The 24,434-nt window shown below is 41.2% G+C and overlaps 1 protein-coding gene across 2 annotated transcripts in view; it reads right to left on the reverse strand.

Annotated features, from left to right (window-relative positions):
• Window positions 1–24,434, reverse strand: part of DPYD (dihydropyrimidine dehydrogenase) — a 609,807-nt gene that overhangs the window by 494,200 nt on the left and 91,173 nt on the right. For both annotated transcript variants that reach the window (XM_077332983.1, XM_077332982.1), the window contains exon 3: window positions 7,912–7,994. In XM_077332983.1, the coding sequence (XP_077189098.1) occupies window positions 7,912–7,994 (83 nt within the window). The remainder of the gene's footprint in view (window positions 1–7,911; window positions 7,995–24,434) is intronic.

Below are 24,434 nucleotides of genomic sequence, written 5' to 3' on the forward strand. Positions count from 1 at the left end.
CATTATCAGTCTTCCATATCTTCCTAGACATGGTCAAAGGGATAAAAGCCTTTTCTTGCCCAACAGCTCCCCTTTGTATTAGCACATCTTGTTGGTGCAGCATCCTAAGGTCTAGTTCCTCAAAAATTGCCTAGTACTGAGGCTTTTACCGCTTAGGTTCCATCCAAGGGGAAAGGATTAATATAATGGTTAAACTGATCCTACATGGAGTCAGCTCACTTTCTGAAATTTTAGGGGGGAAACCCTTCCCCACCCCTTTCTAAAAGAATGACATGTATGTAGAGCAGCAGGTAAGTTAAAATCATTAAGGAAATAGTGTAGAAGCATTTTAATGACTCCAAATTCTTCTGTGCATTGACAGTAGTCCATTACATGGACATTACAATCGATAATTGCACCAAAGCACGCAGGATTAGACTGTTACACCCATCATACCATGTCTGATTCTGTACATTTGGTGCAGCCATTTAATGTGTCCTTTCTCTTAAATGTAACTTATGACATGAACCTGATTTCTGTAGTTTTGGAGTAGGAGAGAATACAGCAATAAATGAATTATGGTGGGAAAGTCAAACATACACAATAAAGCCAATATATGTAAATGTATAGCAGTTCTTTCATTTTCAGTATTGCCAGCAATGTAGCTTGCTGCAAATCTAACTCAGTAGGATCTGTCAATTACAAGTAATTTCAGTAAGAAAAAAAAGAAGCCACTTTTAACTAAGGAGGCTAAAAAGTGGAATTAAGAGATTAACTTTCAGCACCTGACTTTTCTAAACATTGCTCTTAGCTAATCCTAACAAAATAAAAATGTTGATTTCATTAAAGTTCATTTAATATGGAGCATTTCACTTAAATAATCTATTTTCGCTTCACCCAATTTACAAAAGTTAAGTAAACAGAATTTTAATGGAACGGTACTGGCCAGGAGTGAGTTGCATCAAGCAGCTTGGAACACAGCAGGGGCAGTTTAAGTTTTTAAATCACAGGAAAATAAAGGTAAATGCCTATGATTTATTGAATACAGAAAAAGAAAGTCCTACAGGGAGTGACAGCACTTTCAACAATCTGCAGGCATGCAGTCTAAAACAGAACAAAGCAAGTCAAATATGGATGGTGAGAATGCTTGCGATAGACTAGAGAGCTCTTCCACAGCTGCCCAGTTCAAGGTTTTTCCTTTGAACAGAATCCCACATCAACCGCCTGCACTGAAAACTGCTTTTCAAGTTCCTTTGGATCTTCAGAGTTGGTTCTATACAGAGTATTTGGGATTATTGATTTGAAAGAACAGGGTAGTGTCATGGCTGGAGTGTTCGATGAGTCTAACTGCAAAGAATCCTGGTCAAATTCCCCATTCAGCCACAAAGTTCACAGGGAGGCCCCTTAATATATCTTTGAGACAGAGCATTTCTTTAAAAAAGATCAAAAGCCTAAAATTAATATAGTTGCACAAATGTTTGGTTCTTGAAACTATAGCTACTATGGCCGATTCTGTACAGGCAGAAAAGGCCAAGAGTGTGGTCATATGGAAACAGGGCCGCGGATTGGATCCTCAGTTGCCCAGGGCTAAGAGAACATGGAATAAACCGCATTTCCTTAGCCACTGTGTGGCTGCCGCTGTGCAAAACAGGCCCATATGAAGTGCTTTTCAGCGTGCATGTAAATAGAGGTATAAAAAGGTTTTTAAATGGTGACATATGGACCACAGCCTAGAATCAACAGCATATTATAAAAGGTTCAGACTATTTTTCAAGACGTCCTGGGGAAAGTCCTAAACTCTAATTTAGGTACTGCAGCCTGTTCTAGTTCCTTGCTAATTCTCATGGGGAACAAAGACCTTGCACAGGAATACTGACAAGTCATGCAGGCGACAAGGCTGGTTCCTGGGAAAAGGGCAGGGGTGACCTTTCCCTAATACACTACCTGCAGGACCAACTGAAAAACACTCCAGAATAACCAACCAAGAGTTTGCAGCATAATCTGAACATAACCTGGAAGACTAATGGAAAGCCGAAATCCTCCATATGCTGTGGATGTCACAACAGTAATGTTTCCTGCAAGTTCAGAGTTCCCTACAACATGGCAAGCTAAGGGCTACTGCATGTGATCTACAACCCCAACACCGGCCTGTATTGCTTCAAGTAACAGAGCAATATTTGGATTTCTTCACCTTATGCTGCAGTAAAGGATTCTAAGCAAGCCCTTTTCCCAATGCACTGCTTTCAACTGTACAAAAACCCTTTAAAAAAAACATACAAAGGAACAAGTGAACATTCAACCCCCAACTTAAAGTCTGAAGTGGTCCAGCCCAGAAACAGACAGTCAATGCAATAGGAATGCAGCCCCTCAGTCAGTTTGCAAACCAGTTTATATGAACAGAGAGATAAAGTAGGTTAAAATAAAATTTTGAAAGGTGGAATAGCTATTTTTGGGGTGTGGGAGGTTTACAAAAAACAATAATAATATTAACATGTAGTGTTCCAGGACACTTTGCCCTTCTTGAGATATGCCTTGAAATTCTTCTCTAATTACAGCAGTACCAATGATAGTTATAATAATATTATTAGACAACAAGCGGGCTGGTTTGCTTTTAGCACAATGTAGAAAACTGCAAATGATATAAATCGCTGTTCCAAATATACAGGAACATGATTAGCAGGTGTAGCACACAATTAAAACTTATGTTACAAATAAACCTGCATGTTGTCAATTCAAAAACCAATAATAATATGATGGGATTTAATTCCCCTGGAGGTTTGAGTTTGCAGAGACCTAACAGACTACAGCCAGCAAGGTTCTTAGAACAAAGCCTTTCAGCAATCAGCATTGTCTGCCAGGCGAAACACACTTCAGTGGGCATTTCTGCAGAATTCAATAGAAGTTCATAACTGCCCATTCTGACAATGTATAATATGTAACCTTAGGTCAGCTAAAATTAAAGAATTTTGGTTTTATTTGAGACAGGTGATTGAAGGAATGTTCCAGGGAAATCACAGTCTCTGCACACTCTCGTAATCCCCCTCTGCTGTAGTATTCTCCAAGGAGGAAGGCTTGCCTTCCGATTTATCTCTGCAGCTCGCAAAGTAAATTAAAATTCCCGACTGAAAAAAAAATATATATATATCAGAAATTACAGATGAAATCTCAGACAATATAAAGTGCAGGACCACCTAAGCCCGCACAATCTTATAAGCCTGTGTAAAGTTGGACAAACAACTCAACATAAAGATCCCTTGTCAACGGTGGCATAAAAGGAGACTATTTCGTCAAATATCAATCTTGCAATCAAGCTCAAAACAAGACTTTTATGGGGTTCTTGATTTATACTTTAAATATATTTAAGGCAGTGCAATCACTTTCCAAAGCCCTGGAGATAACCACTGTTGTGGGATACAGTGACAAGATACTCTGTATGAGTTATTCTGCAACTAGAAGCCATGTGGCTCTCTATTTCAAAGTGACACTGATCTTTTTAAAGGGATGGGGATGGGGACAGTGTAACATATGCATGCAATAACTAGTAGTTAAAATAGCAAATAAAGCCAGATCTATTATCTTTTGCAATTCTACTATAGATAGATGCAAACATATTTTAACAGTTCAGGTCTATAGTTTATTCTATCATATCCTGTCCACTTTGCCACTTACACCTATAGGATACCAAGTCCGCTGCTCGACTTCATTTGGCCTCCTAGAATTTCCTACATGGTGCACTCCCACCCCATGCCCTCCAGATAGACAGGGATGCATGGCTGATTTACTTTCTCCCATTAAATGAGAGAAGAAAGTAAAGAGCTGTGTGTGTGTCAGTGCTGTGCTGCCTTGATTACGCAACATTATTTTTTCCACTGAAATAAATAGCATTCATTCACTTCAATGGAAGAAAAACAATGCATTGCACTTGGAGATACCTTTGCAAGCTCTTAGCTTGAGCAGCCTGCATGGAAGCCTGTATATCTATTTTTCACACACATGCACCTAAACCACAGAAAGACAGAATCAAACATAAGAAAGATTCTTTCTTCCTTATGATGGACAGCCACCCTGACTCACCCCCAGACTCATTAGCCAGATGTCTGGAAGCAGTGACAGGCTGGCTCAAGCAGAGCCGTCTGCAGGTAAATCCTTCAAAGATGGGGGTTCTGTGGTTTGGTAGGAAAGGTACAGGTGAGGAAGTTCACCTGCCCTACGTGCACGGGATACAGCTATCAGAAACCTGGGTGTGATCTTCTGGTAATCAGCTTCAAGACCATATGCGGTCTGGGCCCTGAGTAACTGAAGGACCACTTTTCCACTTATGCCCCCCCCCAAAGAGCACTACACTCTGCAGCCACTGGTGATCCTTGGCCCCAGTGAGTCTGGTGGAATGAGCTCCCAGAATAAATCAAGGCCCTGTCAGAACTAAAACAGTTCCACAGAGCCTGAAAAATAGTGAAGCAATTCCACCAATCAAAGCCCAGAGACCCTTCTCACCACCAAGTCTCGCAGATGGGTGTATCAAACCGCAGCATTAAAAAAATATAAAATTTTGAGATGTCTAATTATAATGTTATAATTAAATGTTAAATACTCTATTGATTTCTGGGGTAGATCTAGCATAAGTATACTTTCAAGGAATGACTAAAGCCACTAAAGGTTGTTCCTGGTTGCTGGGGTGGCATTGGTATGGACTCAGGGCTAATTCCTGTGTCTATTTGACATTGCTGCCAGGCCTGGCACGGATTGGGCCCCAGAAGCCCTGCACTAAGGTAATGTGGATTCTTCTGCATTCCCTTTTGGTGCTGCAGGGGCCAACAGGGCCTGTCCCATGGCAGACCTGTCTGGACCAAGGCATTTTTTTTTTTTTGCAGGAAGGTGGGAATGCATGGAATAAAAAACCCTTCCAGCACAATAAAAAATCCTGCCGCCACACCCAATCCCCACGGCAGAACCTTTCTGCCACCACTGTGCTTCCCAGGGACCATTTATGCACTGGAGGTTTCATGCCAGGATTCTTTCTGCACCCACATGGGGGAGCATTTGGCCCGGTGCGCCTCATCGGCCCCCGATTTTTGCTCCTGCACAGGAGCTGAGGCAGTGAAGTTCCCAGTGCATAAACGGTCAGGGGAACACATTTCAGCACTGTAGGGACACAGCAAAGTGCAGAGCATGCAGCTCCTCAGTAACACACCAGCAGCAGTCCAGAGTGGGGTAAGTTTTCCCTCCAAAGTGAAGCTCACTGTCCTACCCAGTCACTGTTTGAAATCTTTGGCTTGATTCAATCCTGGAAGTTTCTGGAAAGGTATAGAGCTGCCTTTTCTTAAACAACGCTTTGTCAGAATGGCACTGAGGCATTTTTACTAGCAAACAAAATATTTAATTTTACAATGAGGTGAAAGGCAGTTGGAATGAGGTTATTTCACAGCTTCTAGTACTTAATTGCAAGCTTTTACAGAAGTTCACAGGCTTTTCTTACTTGTTTTAAAGTTTCTTTTAAAATTGAGATGTTTCCTTTTTATGTTTATTTCAAAACACATTTGTTTTACTGTGATCTTTGTGAGTTCTACTGAACTACCCTCACCAACTAAGCAGGGTTCTTCTTCTTCCTTAGAAGGAATCACCTTTCCCTTTGGGAGTAATCACCTGACTGCCCAAATTCTTTCCCTACAAAATGGCTGCTCTAGTTGACCAGACACAGCGTGGAACAACTCTCAATCAAAAACTTTGTCTTTTCACTATAGGGTCTAATCAGAGCAGTGTGTCAGCTAAGGACCTGAACCAGACCTCTCTCAGACCAGTCTCAGACTTAGGACCAATTCAAACTGAACTCTCTCCAGCCCACAGCTCCTTCAACTCCCACTCAGCTGTGGCTAGCCAATCACAGCGCTCAGAGCAGTCTGTAGCCCTTGGTCTGTCTACCTAGTGAATTTTAACTCTTCCCTTACTGTTGCTGTTATTTAATCGCTTAGAGACTCATTTTCAAAGTGATGTGTGTCACAGTCACACTGAGGAACACTGTATAGAAGAGCTACAGGGAGGCTGATGTAGCTCCTGAATCACTGATTATCACTGTTATATGAGGTTCACCAAGAAGCATTGCTTTTATCAACAGTGGTCAAAGGGAAAGCTAAGTTGAATAGTATCCTAGGTTGAATAGCTTTACAAAATTTCAAGTTCTCTATAAGTTTCATATCCAACTTTTCACATTCATTTTTTTTTAAACCATGGCAACTTAATAGGGCAACGGGTTTTCTTAAAAGACAAAGTAGTGACCCAGAACTCAAAAACGGGAAAGTAAAGATAGGTGTGTCGTTTTTTGAGGCCCCAATACATGTTCCACAGGCTTCTTTCTCTTTCAGCTGCCAAATACCTCAATAGAGAAAATTAAGATCTGGTCCAATCTGTGCAAAGAAGGAGGTAGTTGTCTGGATACTAGGATTTTCAAGGTTTTGTCCTGGGATCTAAGAGTTCCTCAAAAAGCCTATAAGGGCAGGACATACAGTTCTTGCTTTGTTTTAATAGTAGCAACATTACTTAAACCAGGACATAACAATGAAAGTAGGCCTGACTCATTAGGATAAAATTTGAGGGAAAGATGGTTTAATGAACACATGAAGCTGCCTTGTACTGAATCAGATTGTCAATCCATCATGGTCAGTATTGTCGACTCAGGCTGGAAGCAGTATCCAGGGTCTCAGGCATTGGTCTTTCATATCACCTACTGTCTGGTCCTGTTAAATAGAGATGCTGGGGATTGAACCTGGCACCTTTTGCAGGCGAAGCAGAAGCTGTTCCACTGAGCCATAGCCCCTAGTGGTAAAAGACTTTTCCATGTTATGTACCTGGATCAAAGATAAACATCTATACCAAGATACATTGTAACCTGGGTCGATAATGGACAGAATGGTGACTAATGATTTCAGATTGTTTTCACTGGGTATGTCTGAATAGGGGTGGGGTTCTATTTGTTTTTACTGTTTTAGTTTGGAAGCTGCATTGAATAGGTCTCTAGAAAAGCAACATATACATTTTCTAAATCAAGAAATAATTGCTGTAACCAGCTCCTATGATAGTAACAGGTGAAACCCATGGAAATCAGGGCTATGCCTGGATATGACAAATCATACAAGCAACCAAGAACAACTGGAGAACCCTATTCCACACTCACTGGATAATGCACTTTAGAAATAGATTTTCCTGTTTCACACAGGAAAATCCAGCTGCAAAAGCACAGTGAAAATGCATTTATCCAACATGGGCAGAGTGGGACGTCAGATATGACACTTAATTCATATAGCAGCTTCTGTGCTTCCAGTACTCCATTTGCAAAGGTATATTTTCCTGTGGTATAAGCTCCAAGTGGCGTACCCTAAGTCTTGGGACTTCTTATATAATATAAGTAGAGCTGTATGAAGTCTTGGGATGGTAAAAATGGAAAAATGGGGAAAAAGTATTCTTACTTGAAAAGATGAGGTCATTCATTTAACATACAGTAGTCTAATCCCATTAAAGTCTAATAGAAAAAGAAATTACACAGGCGGCTATATAGTGAAAATTAAATACAAATTAGGAGCATACACAGCCTCGCTGAAGAAGGGGGGGAGCATTGTACAATTTTCCTTAATACTTGCACAATTCAGAGGAACAATTTTCAGTCATTCACACAGTTTATTATAAATATAAAACAAGGGACCCCTTAAGCATTTTTTAGTAACAAATTAAACATTTACGTTTTTTACTGTGCAGAGAGGCTTAGCATTCACTCAGCTTCAAAACCCAAGTACAGCCTCAAGGGAAGCCTCTCCGCTGACAAATTAATACCTTAGAGAATAGAGCTGAATGGTGGCAATGAACTCATTTGTTCCCCCAATAATGAAGAATGACTCTTTCTTTACCACATCTGTGACTGTTGCTATGGTGACCCAGACTTACCTCATTGCTTCTCGAAGGGCTCCTCTCTCACCAAGAGTCGTGTGCTTGATGTCATCAAAATTATTTTCCAGCTTCTCACAGTTCTGCAATTAAAAAAAACAAAACAAAACAAAACAGGAGAACCCACATTAAAAACGGCATTTCCAAGTTGGGAAAAGCTCCCGCTCTAGTTGGATAAATTGCCCATATTCATTCTCAGTGCAAACATGGCTGATTATATTGATTACATATTCACACAAATTACTCATTTTTGCTTTTAATTGCATAGGAGTAATTAAAAATGACACTGTGAACTCAGCAACAAAGTAAGCATGAAGCTTATGATATGGTTGCCATAGTGATCCTCTTTATCAACATTCTATAACGTGAGAGACACCATTTCCTCCAATCTGCTTTGCTGCTCCCCCACACACACACCAAGCAGGAAGAACAAACATGTGTTATGTTTTTGCAGTAGGTATAATAACTATGAAGGAGCTGCCAGGCAGAGTCTCTGAAGTTATATACCGTACATTTATCCCATAGAACCAAGATAACCAGTGCGTAACAGAAAATATACATTCTTAAATTCACAGGAAGATTTGGTGTTCAGATGGACTGAGCAGAGCAAAGTCCCAGGAGTTGCAAAGTTTTACAATACATCTTGGAAAAGTTGGTAGTAATTACTACATCTGCATGAGCCTCTTGTGGCATAGAGTGGTAAGGCAGCAGACATGCAGTCTGAAGCTCTGCCCATGAGGCTGGGAGTTCAATCCCAGCAGCCGGCTCAAGGTTGACTCAGCCTTCTATCCTTCCGAGGTCGGTAAAATGAGTACCCAGCTTGCTGGGGGGTAAACGATTATGACTGGGGAAGGCACTGGCAAACCACCCCATATTGAGTCTGCCATGAAAACGCTAGAGGGCGTCACCCCAAGGGTCAGACATGACTCCTTTACCTTACCTTTTTACTACATCTGCATTTTTCTCCAACTAGAGAACTAAATCCGCCACCCAATTTTGAAGGCTAAGGAGGAACAGATTTTAATAATAATAATATAAAGGCATAGGAGCACCAAAACTAAATGACTTCTGTTCTGGGAACTTCTAAAGTTTGATTTATTTTATTTTGGTTTATATATGAGGATGCACACTTATGACAGAACCTTGGCCCTGGACAGAATGGTGGTTCCTGACTACTTGATTTTGACTGTGAGCTCCATATCTGAAATTATTATTACACATTTTATTATTCTTATGCCACCAACCAATGTGTAGTCTGCATGGGGCTTTTTACCCACTCCCAGATCGAATAAATCCCTCTCATCTACACTGAATTCAATTTCGATTTTGATTATGGGCTCTTTAAATTTTCCTTCTGCAACATGCATGATTGATCCAGAATGCCCCTACCTCTTGCCTGCAATATCCAGAAGTGGATATAACCCTTTATATTTGAAAAACTGGCATCAGTAAGTGTGCAGATTTTTGCTTTTTCTGAATTAACTCCTTTCTCCGTGCCTCATAGCAAAGCAGTCTTCCCTGATTGGCCAGGACATCAGTTCAAAGACTTCCTGATTCCCGGTTGCAAGGCTTCTCTTAAAGTGACTGTGCTGCAGAAGTAATAACTTCTCTCAGCAGAGATTTGCCTCTTCTTATTTTCCTCTCCTCTGCTGTCTCCAATCCTCTCCCCACCCTCCCGTTCAAGAAAAGAAAGAGAATTCTGCTGTGCTTGGCTCCCCTCCCCACTCTGAGCTTTCCCAATCAGGTCCAGAACGCTTTCTGTTTCAATGGAGGGGGGAGGGGCATAGAAGAAGACTCGAGTTCAGATTGATCTGAATTAATCAGGATCTACACCAGAAAAAAACAAAGTGCAGAATCAGCCAAGGTCTTATTGTAATACTGTATTATTATATGTGTGTATGCAGCTTATTTGAACACTGATGAAGACCCTCTGTGTTGAAACATGTTTGGTCCATGGTCACACCATGTGCAACCACTGAGACTGTATTCACAATATTGCATAGACTGTGCTCTATATTTTAAAAAGGTAAAGGTATTAACCGCTTAATCATTTCCACATATAGCTGTAAGTTTTAATATACCAAGTTTAAAGGAAACTCCTATATATACATCAAAATAAGTAAAATATATTTTTGTTCAAAATCCACTTCCATACACATTTATATTCAAAACTTGTTCTCATTCTGTTTCTTCCAAAACTTTTCATAATTAGTTAGGCAATTCCTAACAGCATATACTTAGCTTCCATAGGAAATTTAAATTAAGTATGCCTTTTCTTAATCTTTCTGCCATTATTGTGGCAAAGATTTTGTAATCTAAATTTAATAACGAAATATAGCTATAACACCATGTTAGCGCTGCATCATTGCCTTCTTTATATATTATTATACACCTCTTTCTACATTTGTCCATTTATCTCATTTGTACCTGTTTTTAATGGTATCATTAAAACTTTTTCAAAATGTTTGTAATATATTGCAGTCAGCTCATCCAGCCTGGTGCTGTATCTTTTCCATATATATTTTACTGCTTGGAAAAATTCTTGTATTGTTAGTTTGAATTAAACATTGTATGTGTTCTGACATAAACTTTGTAATTGGGATGTGGTTAAAATATTCTCTTATTCCATTTATCGAAACAGACTTCATTTTGTGTAGTCCTGAGAGAGCATTGATTACATCTGTAATTAACTTTTTTTCTATTAATTATCTCAAGAAACTGCAAGGTGCTGAAGGCCATTAATGTGCCACACATGCGTGTTTGAGGCCGCGCACTGCGCAAATGCACATGCGCGGCCCTGCGGAGGCAGGGAGCTGCGGCCCGGCACCGGGCCACGGCCCGGTGGTTGGGGACCACCGTCCTAAAGGTTTGGGGAAGGGAATTTTTTTTATATAGTTAACAATCATTTTGAATCCCTTGTTAATTTTTGGAAGTGTAGAATGATCAGCCAGTTGACACAGTCACCCATAAGCTCTCTCTCCTGCAGGTAGAACTTGATCATGGTTTTCCAGGTGAAGCTTGTTCATGCAGCAGAGGATAGGATCCACAGTAATGGCTTTAAACTACAGGCAGAATGGTACAGGTTAGAAACTGGGGGCAGGGGGATTTAGTTCTACTTTAAAAGTACATAGCATATTGATTAGGAAAGAGAGACATTGAGAGAATGTCAAATACAACTCATCACCCACTGGCAGAAGACAGCGATAGAAGGCGACACACAAATTTCCTTGGGGAGTTATAGAACTTTGGTGCCATGACCAAGAAGGCCCTCTCCTAGGTTGCCAGCCACCTAATATGAAGACCCAAAGAAGACCCAAAGCAAGGGTTCTAAAGATCACTATAATGGTCAGGCAGGCTCATATGGGTTAAGGAGATTCTTCAGGTATGTTGGTTACAAATTATACAGGGCTCTCAAGTCAAAACCAGAACCTTGAATTATGCCCAGAAACAAACTGGAAGCCACAGTAGATGGGTCAAGACTGAAGTGATACAGTCACTAAGACCTATTCCAGTCAACACGGCTGCAGCTAAAACTTTTGAACACTTTTCAAGTGCAGCTCCACACTGAATATATCAAAGTAATCTAATCTTGATGCAACCAGGCATGGCACAGCGGTAGCCAGATCTTTTCTCTCGAGGAGAGGCTGCAGTTGGCTACACAGTCGAAGCTGGTAAAAGGCAATCTTGGCCACAGCTGCCACCTGCTTATTTAGCAGCAGATCTGCATCCAAGAGCACTCTGAGACTACAATGCCTTCAAGGAGAATGTAACTCCATCCAACTGTTCACATGATCAATGGTATCAAAAGCTACTGAAAGGTCCAGGAGAGTCAACAGAGTTGTGCTCTATGCATCTCCTGGTGCAAGTCATCCACCAGGGTGACCAAGACTGTTTTAGTCTCATAACTAGACTAGAAGGGATCTAAACAATCTTGTCTCATCCAAGAAGGCTTTAGATGGTAGAGGCAGTCACATCTCCTCTTAAGGAGGTTGTTGCAGGATCATTCCTGAACTTGTTCCATTTTCCAGTATTTAATCCTTGGTTACAGATCTTGGCTTCAAGGCTTCTTTGATAAAAGTAATTATATAAATCCCTTTCAATTGGTTCCAGACTTGATTGTGTGTGTGTACACGCGTGAACAAGGAAACCACTTTGCTCATATCAGTTGATAACCTGTAATCAGAGATGAGGATAGTCCTGTTAATACTCCTGGACATTCGCCTTTTACTACTACCCTGGACAATCTAGATGAGACTAGGAGGTACTATACTGTAATGGTCCTAATAAACCTGGGAGGGAAAAAATCCAAACAGCAGTGCTAGGATATCCCTGCTCTTCCCCATAGTCTATGATCTTCTACAAGATTTCATCTTAACCGTAATGCTATTTAACATCTATACAAAACCACTGGAAGTTATGTCACAAATGGGTTTAAACTACAAGTACCATGATATAGGCTAGAAATCAGGAAAAAAATTTCACAGTCAAGAGTAGTTCAGCAGTGGAATAGGCTGCCTAAGGAGGTGGTGAGCTCCCCTGCACTGGCAGTCTTCAAGCAAAGGTTGGATACACACTTTTCTTGGATGCTTTAGGATGCTTAGGGCTGATCCTGCGTAGAGCAGGGGGTTGGACTAGATGGCCTGTATGGCCCCATCCAACTCTATGATTCTATGATTCACTTTAAACTACTTAAAAAAAACCCTACTGGTTACATCAAGATTAGATTACTGCAATGAACTCAACATGGGGTTGCAATATTACTACAATATGCAATAGAAGAAATATTTAAATAACCATGCTTTCAAACTGCGAGCAGTAGCTTTGGCTTATTAAATTCTAACTTGCATTGCCTTGAATATTTCAAACTTGCATTAATATGGAGGTTTTGGAGATATGTGAATGGAATGTAATCAGTCTATTGATTAAGAGTTAGAAGATTCATAAACTAAAAAAAATAATTTGTTGACAGCACTTAAAACAAAAAACCTCTTTATAACCTTTCGTTTAGGAACCAAGAAATGTCCATCAAGCTTCTTTCATTGTGCTTCTCTATTTGTGTTTAGGATTCTTTATACTATTTAGATGCGTGGTCCAACACTGCGTGCTAATGTGTTCTGTCTTGAGGAGGATAGTGCACATGTATTTACATAATGCCGCCCACTCTGCCAATCCTGCATCTGTTGCCTAATGATGCCCTGTCGGTGGCTATTGTGAAATTATGACAGATAGCTCAGTTCTTTAAAAAGACAAACATGAATGAAAAATAATTACCCAAGCTTCTTTATATCACTTTATTAAAAAGGCCTTATCAATTTGTCCAGCTAACGTCAAAATTAGCTTGTTATAACTTTTGAGATAATGCTACAGACATTTTAATATACACTATTAAGCATCATGCTACTCTAGTGACACTGCTAAGACATAATTACCAAATCAGCAAAGGATATTGAAGCAAACCTCTTTAAAGAAAGCTATCTTTCATTACTTTTTGCAAGGAATCTGCAGGGCCATTTATTTAAAAAAAATAAAAAGGACACAGACTGTGTCCTTTGCTTAGTTTCATATACTTTTATTCTTTTCCCCATCAGTAATGTCTCTTACTTCCTTCATAAGAGGAAGAAGGAAATGTCCTTCCTTCTATACTCACAGCATCTCCCAAGATGGATTTGGCACCACAGAATTATACCATAATTTGCATACATGCACATCTGTGGGTCTAAGCACATATTGAGTTTCCGAAATTACTAAAGGGAAAAAATTCCCTAGAGACTAAAACAAATACTAATTTTCAGAATTAGGTAATGGTAGAATATTATCCAATATCTAATGTTGAACCTGACCACATGTAGATCAATATACCAAAAGAATGGGGCCAGGCTTAGATAGGAATTATGCTTAAAAATGTAGCCCTACCTTTTCTCCTCTGTCAGTAGCCTAGAATGAGGAGGGGTGGCAGTGGCAGCACCCCTTCCCCTGCATGCCTGCCCCCATGAGGCAGTGCTGAAAATAGACAAGTAGAAGCAAAGCCCATCACTGCCAAGGCTATTATATTGATGCCCGACCACCACTGTGTCTTTCATCTACAGGTGGGTGGGCAAAGGAGCAAGAGCTGCCACCATCACTGACACCACCCCAGCCATGCAAGCCAAATAGGGAGAGCAATGGGGTGCTGCTGATAAGCAAGCTGGATGGCGTGACACACCCAAGAGATGAGCAGGGGGATGTGAATCCCTACACACACTTTTAAGGACTATCTTTTTTGAACAGAAGCCACTTGACCACAGTTTTATATTAATCGTCAGCTTTCTGGTACCCTAGTGTAAAAAGCTGAAAAACTGGTAATATACTGAACTGTGGTAGCCACATATGTCAGCACAGAAACTAGTCGAAATGTTGATCTTGGGAATCTAGTTCCCCTTGCCACAGCTATTTGTTCAGATGGCTAGTATACAGTTGACAGTAAAAGCCATGCCTGTACTTAACCAAGTTCTTTATCCCTCTATTAAAAGAGTGTGTGTTGTCATACTGACAACTCTTCACATTTCATTTAGTAGCCAACACCCACTCTCAAGTGCACCCACTGAAGACAGATACCATTTCTACAAAAAAGTAAGCACACACTGATATGGCTCTCATGCTCAGCTTCTTTCACAAGCCTTACTCACACAGGACTCTTTTTGGCAAATTGGGAATATAGGCAACCAACCTACCAAATACACAAGAGGTTTAACACTCAAAATGGGAGAATCACAGAGGTCACTATACCAATATAACAAAGAGGTATAATGTGATAATATCAGATTGGCCTAGTAGCAGGGCTGACAGTTGTAGAGAGGTTTAACAACCGATCCCATACTGACTGAGATTACTCTTGCAAAAACTGCTTGTGGTCCCTGGGGACCACATCACTGGGGACTGTTCAACGCTTGACAATTTTACTGAGGCCCGGGGGGGGGGGTAGTCTTTTGGCAAGGGACATCACTGCTGCCTGAGTCCCTACTCCGCTTGCTTTCCCGCCAGCACCCCTGACATCCTGCTGCCCGCTGGAGGTCGTTGCCAGCAGCAGCTGAGCAGTGCCACGCTGAGGGGGAGCCCCAGCCATGGCGGCCGCTGGAGAGCACCAAAGGTGAGTCGGCAGCAGAGTGGCAGGGCAGCCCCTGAGGCAGCAGCCGGGGAGGAGGATAAGGAGGAGCCGCGGCCCGGTACCGACTGATCGACGGACTGGTCCCGGTCCTTGGACCAAGAGTTGGGGACCACTGGGTTACATGACATGAGCTCCAGAGCTGATTGGACTTCTCAATCCTTATCTGACTGCACTATGCAAGAGTACAGCCCAGCATGAACAGAGTGGCTGGGATTCTGGTACTGTCCACAAATTTCATGTTTGAATCTCTCCCTTTTGATACCTGCTTCTAACAATGCTGGGTATATTCCCTCAAGAATACTCTTTTTTCAGGAAACTACAATAGACAAAGAATAATGCTCTGCGTCTCACTTCTGAGGTATGGACCTAAAAGCAAATTTTGGATTTAATAGCAAGAAATTGTGCAAATGAAAACACCTTTTAAAAATAATTTATGGTAGATAGTGCCATAGAAGGTCTGGAATATGGAAGCCTAACACTCAGAAGTTTTCAGGTATTGAAAATAACTATTAAAACTTAGCATTAAAACTCAAAATGAAACAGTTTTGTACCTAGGAATCCATTAAAAAGATAAGTCCACAGAACATACATTTTAGAGTATGGGCCAATTAGAGATTATGGTAAATGCATTAAGAAATGTAGCTTCTCCCCTCCCCCACTCCACAACACACAGCAGAATATACTGTGCTCTGCAGATAATGGCCTCCTGCTTTTCCCCATCAGAAGCAGCCAGTCATGGGGAGTGCGGGCAGAGCAGAGTGTTGGAAAGGCTTCTTTTAGGAAAGGAGGTGTATGGCAGCAGCTGTAGCACATTTATTGTCATGTCTACTTTGCCCCTATGACACGACCAAGACAAATAGATAAAAAGTAATTAATTCCTAGTTTTTAGCAGCAATTAAAGTAGAAAATGAAAATGCAAGCACTGGGGAGGGGGAAGGCGGGTGTATTTTCGGTGGCTTTCTGCCAAGCTGTTTCCTATGGGCCTTGATAAGGTCTAAAAGTTTCAACGGTGATGGAATAATTATACAGTATTTATATCTTATCTCTCTTAACAGTTGTGTAATGCCACATAATACCAAACCAAACAATTCAAAGGAGGTTATGATAGCAAAGTAAATACAAAAGGGACACCATTACAAAGTCAAAAGTAAATGGGGGGGGGGGGTTCAGTAGAAGCGGAGCACTCTTCAAAGGACAGAAAATAACATTAACATTAATGATCATATTAAGATATTTAAAATCACTTTACAGCATGCCAAAATTTATAAAAAGGTTTTCAGTATCCAGTAGTATTGTATATTGGCAGATATGTGGTAATTAAACAACATTGGTTTCCTTTTGAACTTTCTTGGATACCTGTGGGCCACTTCTAGAAGCAGATTTTAAAATTCAGTAGTGGCAATTCTCATGTCCTTAATAATAATACAAAAAACATTATGTGCAAAGGGAGTTCCTCTCAGAGAAACGTGGCATGGTGTTTAGGACAAGTTGCATGTATCTTCTCTGTATATGTGATGCTAAAGACCATAAGGTCTGACCCCACAAATCTTTCATTTCATACCTATCAGAGCCAGCACAATGAGGTCCACCAGAAGTTAGTGAGAGATTCTGAAGAGAGATAAATGTTTCTATGGAGTGCTGAATGTGCAAGGCATGCGCTAACAGGACTGTGCATTAATAGACACAAGCAAGGGACACTGCTTTAAGTAAGTGAATATCCATCCTGTTATAAACCAAGGGTTAGCAGCCCCCAAAATGCATACTGATAACTGGAAACAAAACTATCCGAAGAAGTCACGGTTTGTTTGTTTGTTTATTTAAAAGAAGAATTGGTTCTTATATGCCACTTTTCTCTACCCTAAGGAATCTCAAAGTGGTTTATAATCGTCTTCCCTTTCCTCTCCCCACAACAGACACCCTGTGAGGTGGGTGAGGCTGAGAGAGCCCTGAAATCACTGCTTGGTCAGAACAGCTTTACCAGCGCCATGGCAAGCCCAAGGACACCCAGCTGGCTGCATGTGGGAGAGTGCAGAATCAAACCCAGCATGCCAGATTAGAAGTCCGCACTCCTAATCACTACACCAAACTGGCTGGCTGGCTGGCTGGCTTATTTATTTATTTATTTGTTTGTTTGTTTGTTTATATTTTCAATTTATTTCCCGCCACTTCCGAGACCAGCTTATGGCGGATTAACAAGTCTCATAAAAACCCATTAAAACCCCCACTAAAACATTAAAACCCCAAGGCGGCAGAAAAATCCCCACCCAATCCCCACTAACCAGAGGGGCAAGGAAGGAGGTCAGAATTGATACGCTGCTCATACCCAATCAGACACAAAACCATTTTGATACATGTAGACCTGGATCTCAATTTGGCCCAAGCAAACAAGGCACTGGTGGTGCCAGCAGTGCAGGAGAAGGCAACAGACATGGATTATGCCTGCCATTGCGTATGCCAGATCTGTGCAGAGACCAGATGAGTCTAAGGTGAATCACCAAGATGCTGGGATTTGGCTTGCTCCAGGAATGTTTGGCCAAGTACAAGCATCATCTCTCCCTTTCCAATTTTGTCAGCCAGCATGCCAAAATCTTCCAGATAGATCTTCTATCATGTTAGCACTTGGGAGCAACAGCAAACATTCACAGTGGGAAATTGTAAACCGGATCTCAGAAAGAACCAAAGCTGGTCTGGCTTATTTATTATCATGGGAAACCATACCCCTTGTACATCTGCTGTCCCAATGTATATCTAATAGGTCAGATATTCATGCTAACATCACAGGTCAGCATTAGATTACAGATGCCACAAATAAATTTTGAATAGTTTAGAACAGGGTTAGTCAACCTGCGGTCTTCCAAATGTCCACGGACTACAATTCCCATGAGCCTCTGCCAGCATTTGCTGGTTTAGAACATAGAAATTCTCTTATTTTATTTACAGTATTTGCTGGCGTATAAGACTACTTTTCCCCCCTGAAAAACATGCCTCCAAGTGGGGGGGTCATCCTATACGCCGAATGCACTTCAGTCAGGATAGACATAGTGGACCATAGTACTGTAATGTAATGTAACAACCTCTATATTTTGATTGGAAATGTTGGGGGGTCGTCTTATATGCCCAGTCATCTTATACGCCGGCAAATACGGTATTTAAATGTATAACTTGCTCTCTCCGCCAAAGGCAGACTCGAGTGGTAAACAATATATGTACCATAATACAGTTCAACACATTTAAAACATTAAATGTATAAAATCTATAAATCTAAAATCCAAAAGTCTAGAGCCAGGACCCTAGGACCTTTGGGATGGTGTGACCTAAAGTGCAATACAGGGAAAAAGCCAAATTAGATGTGCCCTCTTGCCTAGCTGGTCCAGGAGTTTGGGCTTGGGTGCCATTGATATGCAGATGACAACCAGCTCTACCTTCAGCCACCCAGTGACACCTGGAAACAACTTTGCCAGATGCCTGGAAGCAGTAACAGGATGGCTCAAAGCATAGTCACCTGAAATTGAACCTTATCTATGGAGGCACAGGTTTCAAGAGTAGGACAGCTGGCATTTCTCCACCTTTGCCAATCTACGCTATTAATGCTCTACTTGTCCTGAAACACCTAGCCACAATCATCATTGCAATGGTCACCTCTAGACTGAACTTCTGTAACTAACTCTACACAGGACTACACTTATCCTTGCTCCAGAAACTGCAACTGGACCAGAAGGCAGTGGCCAGGGACCTTACAAGCACACATTTGACCTGTGCTCCAACAGTTGCACTGGGTCCTGGTCGAATTCTGGATCAAGTTTAAGATTCTGGTACACAAGGCCACCCATTGTCCAGGTCATGGAAATCTGAGAGGTCACTTCGCTCTACTAATACCAACCAGCTGGTGGTCCCTGGCACCATGGAGGTATGTCTAGCCTCAACCAGGTCCAGGACATTTTTCATACTGGCCCCTACCTGGTGGAACAGGCACAATTCCAAGGGCCTGCAAGACAGAATTCTTCCTCCAGAGGCAAATGCCATGGTAACTAGGCCCCACCCACCTATTATCATAAGAAGCCCCTAATTGTACCCTGGCTTCTGGGAGAATATAGGCAAACATCTCCGAAATGCATTGTTGTTGCTAACCTAATTTGAACTGTTGTTAACGAATTATTTTAAATTCATTTTAATCTATTTTTATCTTATTTATTGTACTGCTATATTTGAAATAGGACATCACCCTGAGCTGGCTTGACTGGGAGGTTGGTAGACACATCAAATACATACATGCATACTCACATACATACATACTAGCTGTTTTACGAGCATCAACCACAGGACTCCATTTTACAGGCCATGAAGTACTCAGTGAGTTTCAACAGAGCCCTAATGTTTTCTGGGAGCTCATTCCACCAGGCAGGAGCCAGAGCCAAAAACACCCTGACTTTGGTTGAGGCCAGCTGGATTTCTTTCGAGCCGGGACCACTAGCCTGTTGGCATTGGCCAAGCATATTTGGTAAGGCAGTCCCTTAGGTACTTATCTACCGTAATGAAATGAGGTTCATTATAAACCTTAAGATCACATTTCTTTTTCTATGGCCTTAGTAAAGTAGGCCCCCTCAAGGTGGCCCTTTTGTATTTTCATGATAGATGATTTTTCATTATAGAGGGAGAACAGAATTCTATAGTTGAGAGTGGCCATGAGAACTGTCAAGGGCAGTTAAGCAGAATGAAGGTTCAGAAGAGAGTCCTAAATTAAGGAAGTGGAAACAGTAGCCGTTTCATGAGTGAAAGAGCTTCTAGTAAAAGGGGGTAGTCCCTATCAAATGTTTAAGAAGGAAAATTGGAAATTCACAAATTTTAAGCATATTTGAGACAATGAAGCTTATGATTGTTTATTTAAGCACTGACTGCCAAGAGATCTCTCGCTGCAGATTTAAAGACCTGTTTGTGTAACAAAACTGCTACTTTACTGTGGAAAGGAATATATATTGTTTATAACTATACAAAGTTACCTCCTGTTGCCTGTTTACCTGCCACTAAATCTGAAGCCTACCTGACCACTTCCCCATAAAAGTGAAATACAGCAGCTGGCTTTTTCTGAATTAACACCAGAATCTTGTGTGCCATTCATAGACATATACATACACAAATGATATCCCCCCCCCCCCCCCCCCCCCCAGTTTCTCAGTTCACAAGATTGGGTCAGCACATGTCTATATGCATTTAAACAACTTGGTAGGATAGACAGGGAGAGGAGAAATAAGAAGAAAGGAAACTTCTAATCCAAGAGAATAAGAAAATGTTATGTGCAGGAAACTGTTACATTGAGCTAGCAGAAAGAGACTGAGAAGAGCAGTCTGCAAATGGGTGCTGTAGCTTATCCTGCATCAAGGCACCCCTGCTTCTTTAAAACTTATTATTTTTGAAGACCATCTTCTAATGGAATTCTGTTACTAAGTGAAAATTTATAAATCGTTGCCTATACAAATGTTTCACATCACTTTTAAATTTTATTTTTTAACAAATATTGCCTCTTCAGGGAAATAGTGTGAAAGGAACTCTAAACTTGCTCCAGTTGTTACACTCAGACGTATTCTGCACAAGCAGTGAGCACTAGGCTGGGTGTCTGCAATGGGGCAGATTGCCCCGTTGTTTCCTGTGTCCTCACAGGGGACCAGTTTTGCCAGTGCATCCCATAAACCCCGGATTAATGCCTCCAGACAAGGCAGCTGGGACAAATGGGTTCTGCTGCTTTGGGGGGGGGGGGGGGGTGCATGGCGGGGAACTTTTTTTTTTTTAGGAACACAGTGGCAATACCATGTTCCTAAACAAAAATGCCCCAGGCAGCTCTATAGCACTGCACAGTGCTGTGGAGCTGTCTAGGGCATTTTTTGTCCCTTTTAGGACAGTGTAGTTGGCTCAGGGGAGGGGAAGGAGCCAGGCTGGATGGCCCTTACGGCATGGAAAGAAATGTGGAAATAATCCATGTTCCCTTGCCATGGGGCAACTGAGGGCCTGAGTTGAGCCAGCCCTGGGCTAACACCAACATCACCCTGAAGCAGCGATTAGCCCCCACCTCCATGCAGGTCTAATCTCCCGTGCTTAAAAGGTATCAAAAATAAAAGCCTTTCAAGGAAGAATTCATAAGGCAAATCCTGACTTAACATCTTCACTGTTAAATGTAACTGTTACATTCCTGCTGAGAACAGAGAAGTACTATAAGTAAAATAACAGCTCTAGACCTTCTAGTAGACTAAGAGGGTTCCTCTCTGGTTTCAGATCATGACAAGTCTCTAAACTTATATAAAATTAAATCTGTGCTTTCCAGTTACGGAGCAACAAGAGGATCACCCCAGTATACAAGCAACTAAGTGGGTGTGTGTGTGGGGGGGGGTAAAATCTAGCCCTTCTATACTCTGATGCACCGCCACCAAAGTGCAATCCCACTGATTTAGTATCTGGCATGTTTCCTAAAATTGCTCTCCATTTTAACTTACACAAAAGACTACTACAATTTCTTTATGTCTTTAGAAGCAGCTTGTGAATTCTAACCAGTGCCCATAAAGCTCAGCTATCTAGTAGCTGTTACATTTTTAAAAGGTACCCACCACTGCTTGTTTGTCTCAGCATGCTTCAGCGTAATCTGAGAATTTAAACAGAAAGCACAGTTCTAATCTCATTAAATCTACAGGAGCTTTCTCCATTACCATCTTAACTGCAGACAAGGACTTAACACTGAATCACATTTTCTCTCCCAAACACACACACACACACACACCCTTTACCATCAGGGCCCAGGGAATGCTGCAGTTCTATAAACCAACTGACAGAAATTATGCTGACTTGGGGAGGAGGAGCCTTAGCATTAGCTCCTCCCACACGTTTAGGATTTCTGAATTTAAAATTGTTTTCCTAATGCTGAAACAAGGGATTGCTGGAAAACAACTTCCTTCTCAATTAACTTACAATCCAATTTTAGGACTTGCTCTAGGGGAAGAAAAATTGACACTCTGCTGTGAATGTTCATTCCTGGGGGGGGGGGGGGTAGGGGGAAATAAACATTACTTTTTTTAGCCCTGTAAAAGCCTGAACCACAATGAATTCCTGATTTTAATGCTGAGGATTCCTTTTACAAAATTAACCCACAAATACTAACAGAAAGAGATGGATTCAGACATATTTTTCTTTAGATCATAATGAACTCCCCCCCCCCTTACCACAGCCCCAATTCCACATGGGTCCAATGATCTCCAGCATAACCTTTTTGGTGGTCAGAGGGGCTGCCTGGATCCAACAGTTTAACTGATCCCATGTGAATCAGATTTAAGGGTGTGGTTTTTTTTTACTATTTTGTAATTAAATTCTTTATTTGAGGCCTCCCCACCCCACAGGGCTCTCAGTTAATCATATTACCTTACATGTCAAATGATTCTCCCTCCCCCATGACCCTATAACAGGCACTGAGTACATGTATTTGCATTATTTATTATACCTTCCCATTATTTATATGCTCCCTACCAAGTTACTAAAGAACAATCCAAAACATCCTGTTTCATTCAATAAAATTAGTAAAAGGACAGGGGGGAAAGGATAAAATAAAATACACATACTTTTTTTTCTTTTTAAAGCTATTTGTCTTTTAGTTTTTGAAGAATAAAACATTACTTGCGGATAACATATTGTGCTAAGTAGCAGTTTAGGCAGCTGCAGATATTTCATGATTTCACATGTCATGTTAACATTTATGCTGCGTTTCACTTCTGTTCTTTAGACTTCTGGCTGATTCTACAACCCAAATCCTATTTCATTGTTTATTGAATGTTCCATTCATTGATTCTATTGAGCTACATTGTCAAATCTGCCTTGAGACTCTGTGAGAAATAACGTAAGAAAATGAATATAAAGATATTTCCATATATCCATATAATCCCCTCAGTATTAATGCCAGAAGTTCTGATTCCAAATTTTTATTTTATTGTGCGGGGGATGCTTTAGCAAGATATTCTCAATGAACCCATTATTTGACCTTGGCTGCCCTTTCCCTCCCAGTCTAATTCTTGATGCTGCCCAGAGGGTAAGAGAAATAGAGAGAACTATAACTTCTCACTTCTGTCACTGTTCATTTGGTCCATGAAGGCAGTAACGTCAAACAGAGGGTGAAGCAAGAACAGGCAGTAAGCCTGCCTGCAGGGTCATAGTTATGGCTGCCAGCATGCAGGTTGGGCCTGGAGAACTCCCAGAATTACACAGGCTCCCCAGATGAGAGATCAGTTCCCTTGGAGAAAATAGCTGCTTTGGAGAGTGGACCCTGGCATTACAACCCACTGAGGTCCCTCCCAAATCTCCATCCCTAAAACTTCAGGACATTCCCAATTTGAACTTGGCAACCCTAGCCACGGTAGGTGCTCCATATTGCTGAACCTTGGTGCCAGCCCTACAGATGTTCTGAAAATTTCCAGAATTTATTTTCACAAATAAACATAAACAAAGCTATTCTGAATGTGTCCGTAACCTGCTTGCATTAACGTTCTGATCCAATGCCTGCCGAGGCAAATGTAACAGGCACTCAGCATCTCATGTTAACTGCGATTTAATAATGCAGATGCAAACCAATTTGCCTTTTGGTATGTATATAGCTATCTAAAAATAGGATATCATCAATATTGTTGAGTAAGTACATAGGGCATCTGTTTTCAAGCAGTTCCTTGTTTCCTGGGAAAGCGAAATGTGATTTGACCCATGTTTAGGTATCATTTCAGCAATGAAATCCATTCAGCATACATGGGGATGGCTGCTGCGCTTCACTGGCTTGGAATGCATTTCCATCCAATGACAAGTACATGCCTATATATATATATTTGTACTATGATTTTAATGTTTCTCCTAAACTATTTTACTCATACAGATTCCTTCGCCTATATCAAAGAGCATGCAAAATAATAAGTTTTGACTGTGTTCAAGATTTTCATTGCATTTTTTAATTATAATTTGGCATCATTCCCACCAAGAATAATCATTTTCTCCTCTATGATAAAGTCCAGTATGAAACAACATCACCTTTCCTGACACATCAGTCCAAAAGAGAGACAGAAGCTTCTTGTGGAATCTTCTGAGCCACTGATGCTTTTACATACTCATGAACAGAAAGTTGCTTTATACTTGGTCAGAACATTGATATATCTGTGACTGGCAGCAGCTCTCCAGGGTCTCAGGGTTGAGACATCCAGAGTCTCAACTACTACCTTTAACAGATCCCTCTAACTGGAGATCCAAGAAGTGAGACCTGGAAATTCAGCATGCAAAGGAGATGATCTACCACTTAGCCACAGCCTGACCCCGGGCCAACTCTTGGAATTAGAAAACAAAACAAAACTGGTACCTAGGATCAGCCTGG

Source organism: Paroedura picta, chromosome 4 (genome assembly GCF_049243985.1).
Source record: "Paroedura picta isolate Pp20150507F chromosome 4, Ppicta_v3.0, whole genome shotgun sequence".
Lineage (NCBI taxonomy): Eukaryota > Metazoa > Chordata > Lepidosauria > Squamata > Gekkonidae > Paroedura > Paroedura picta.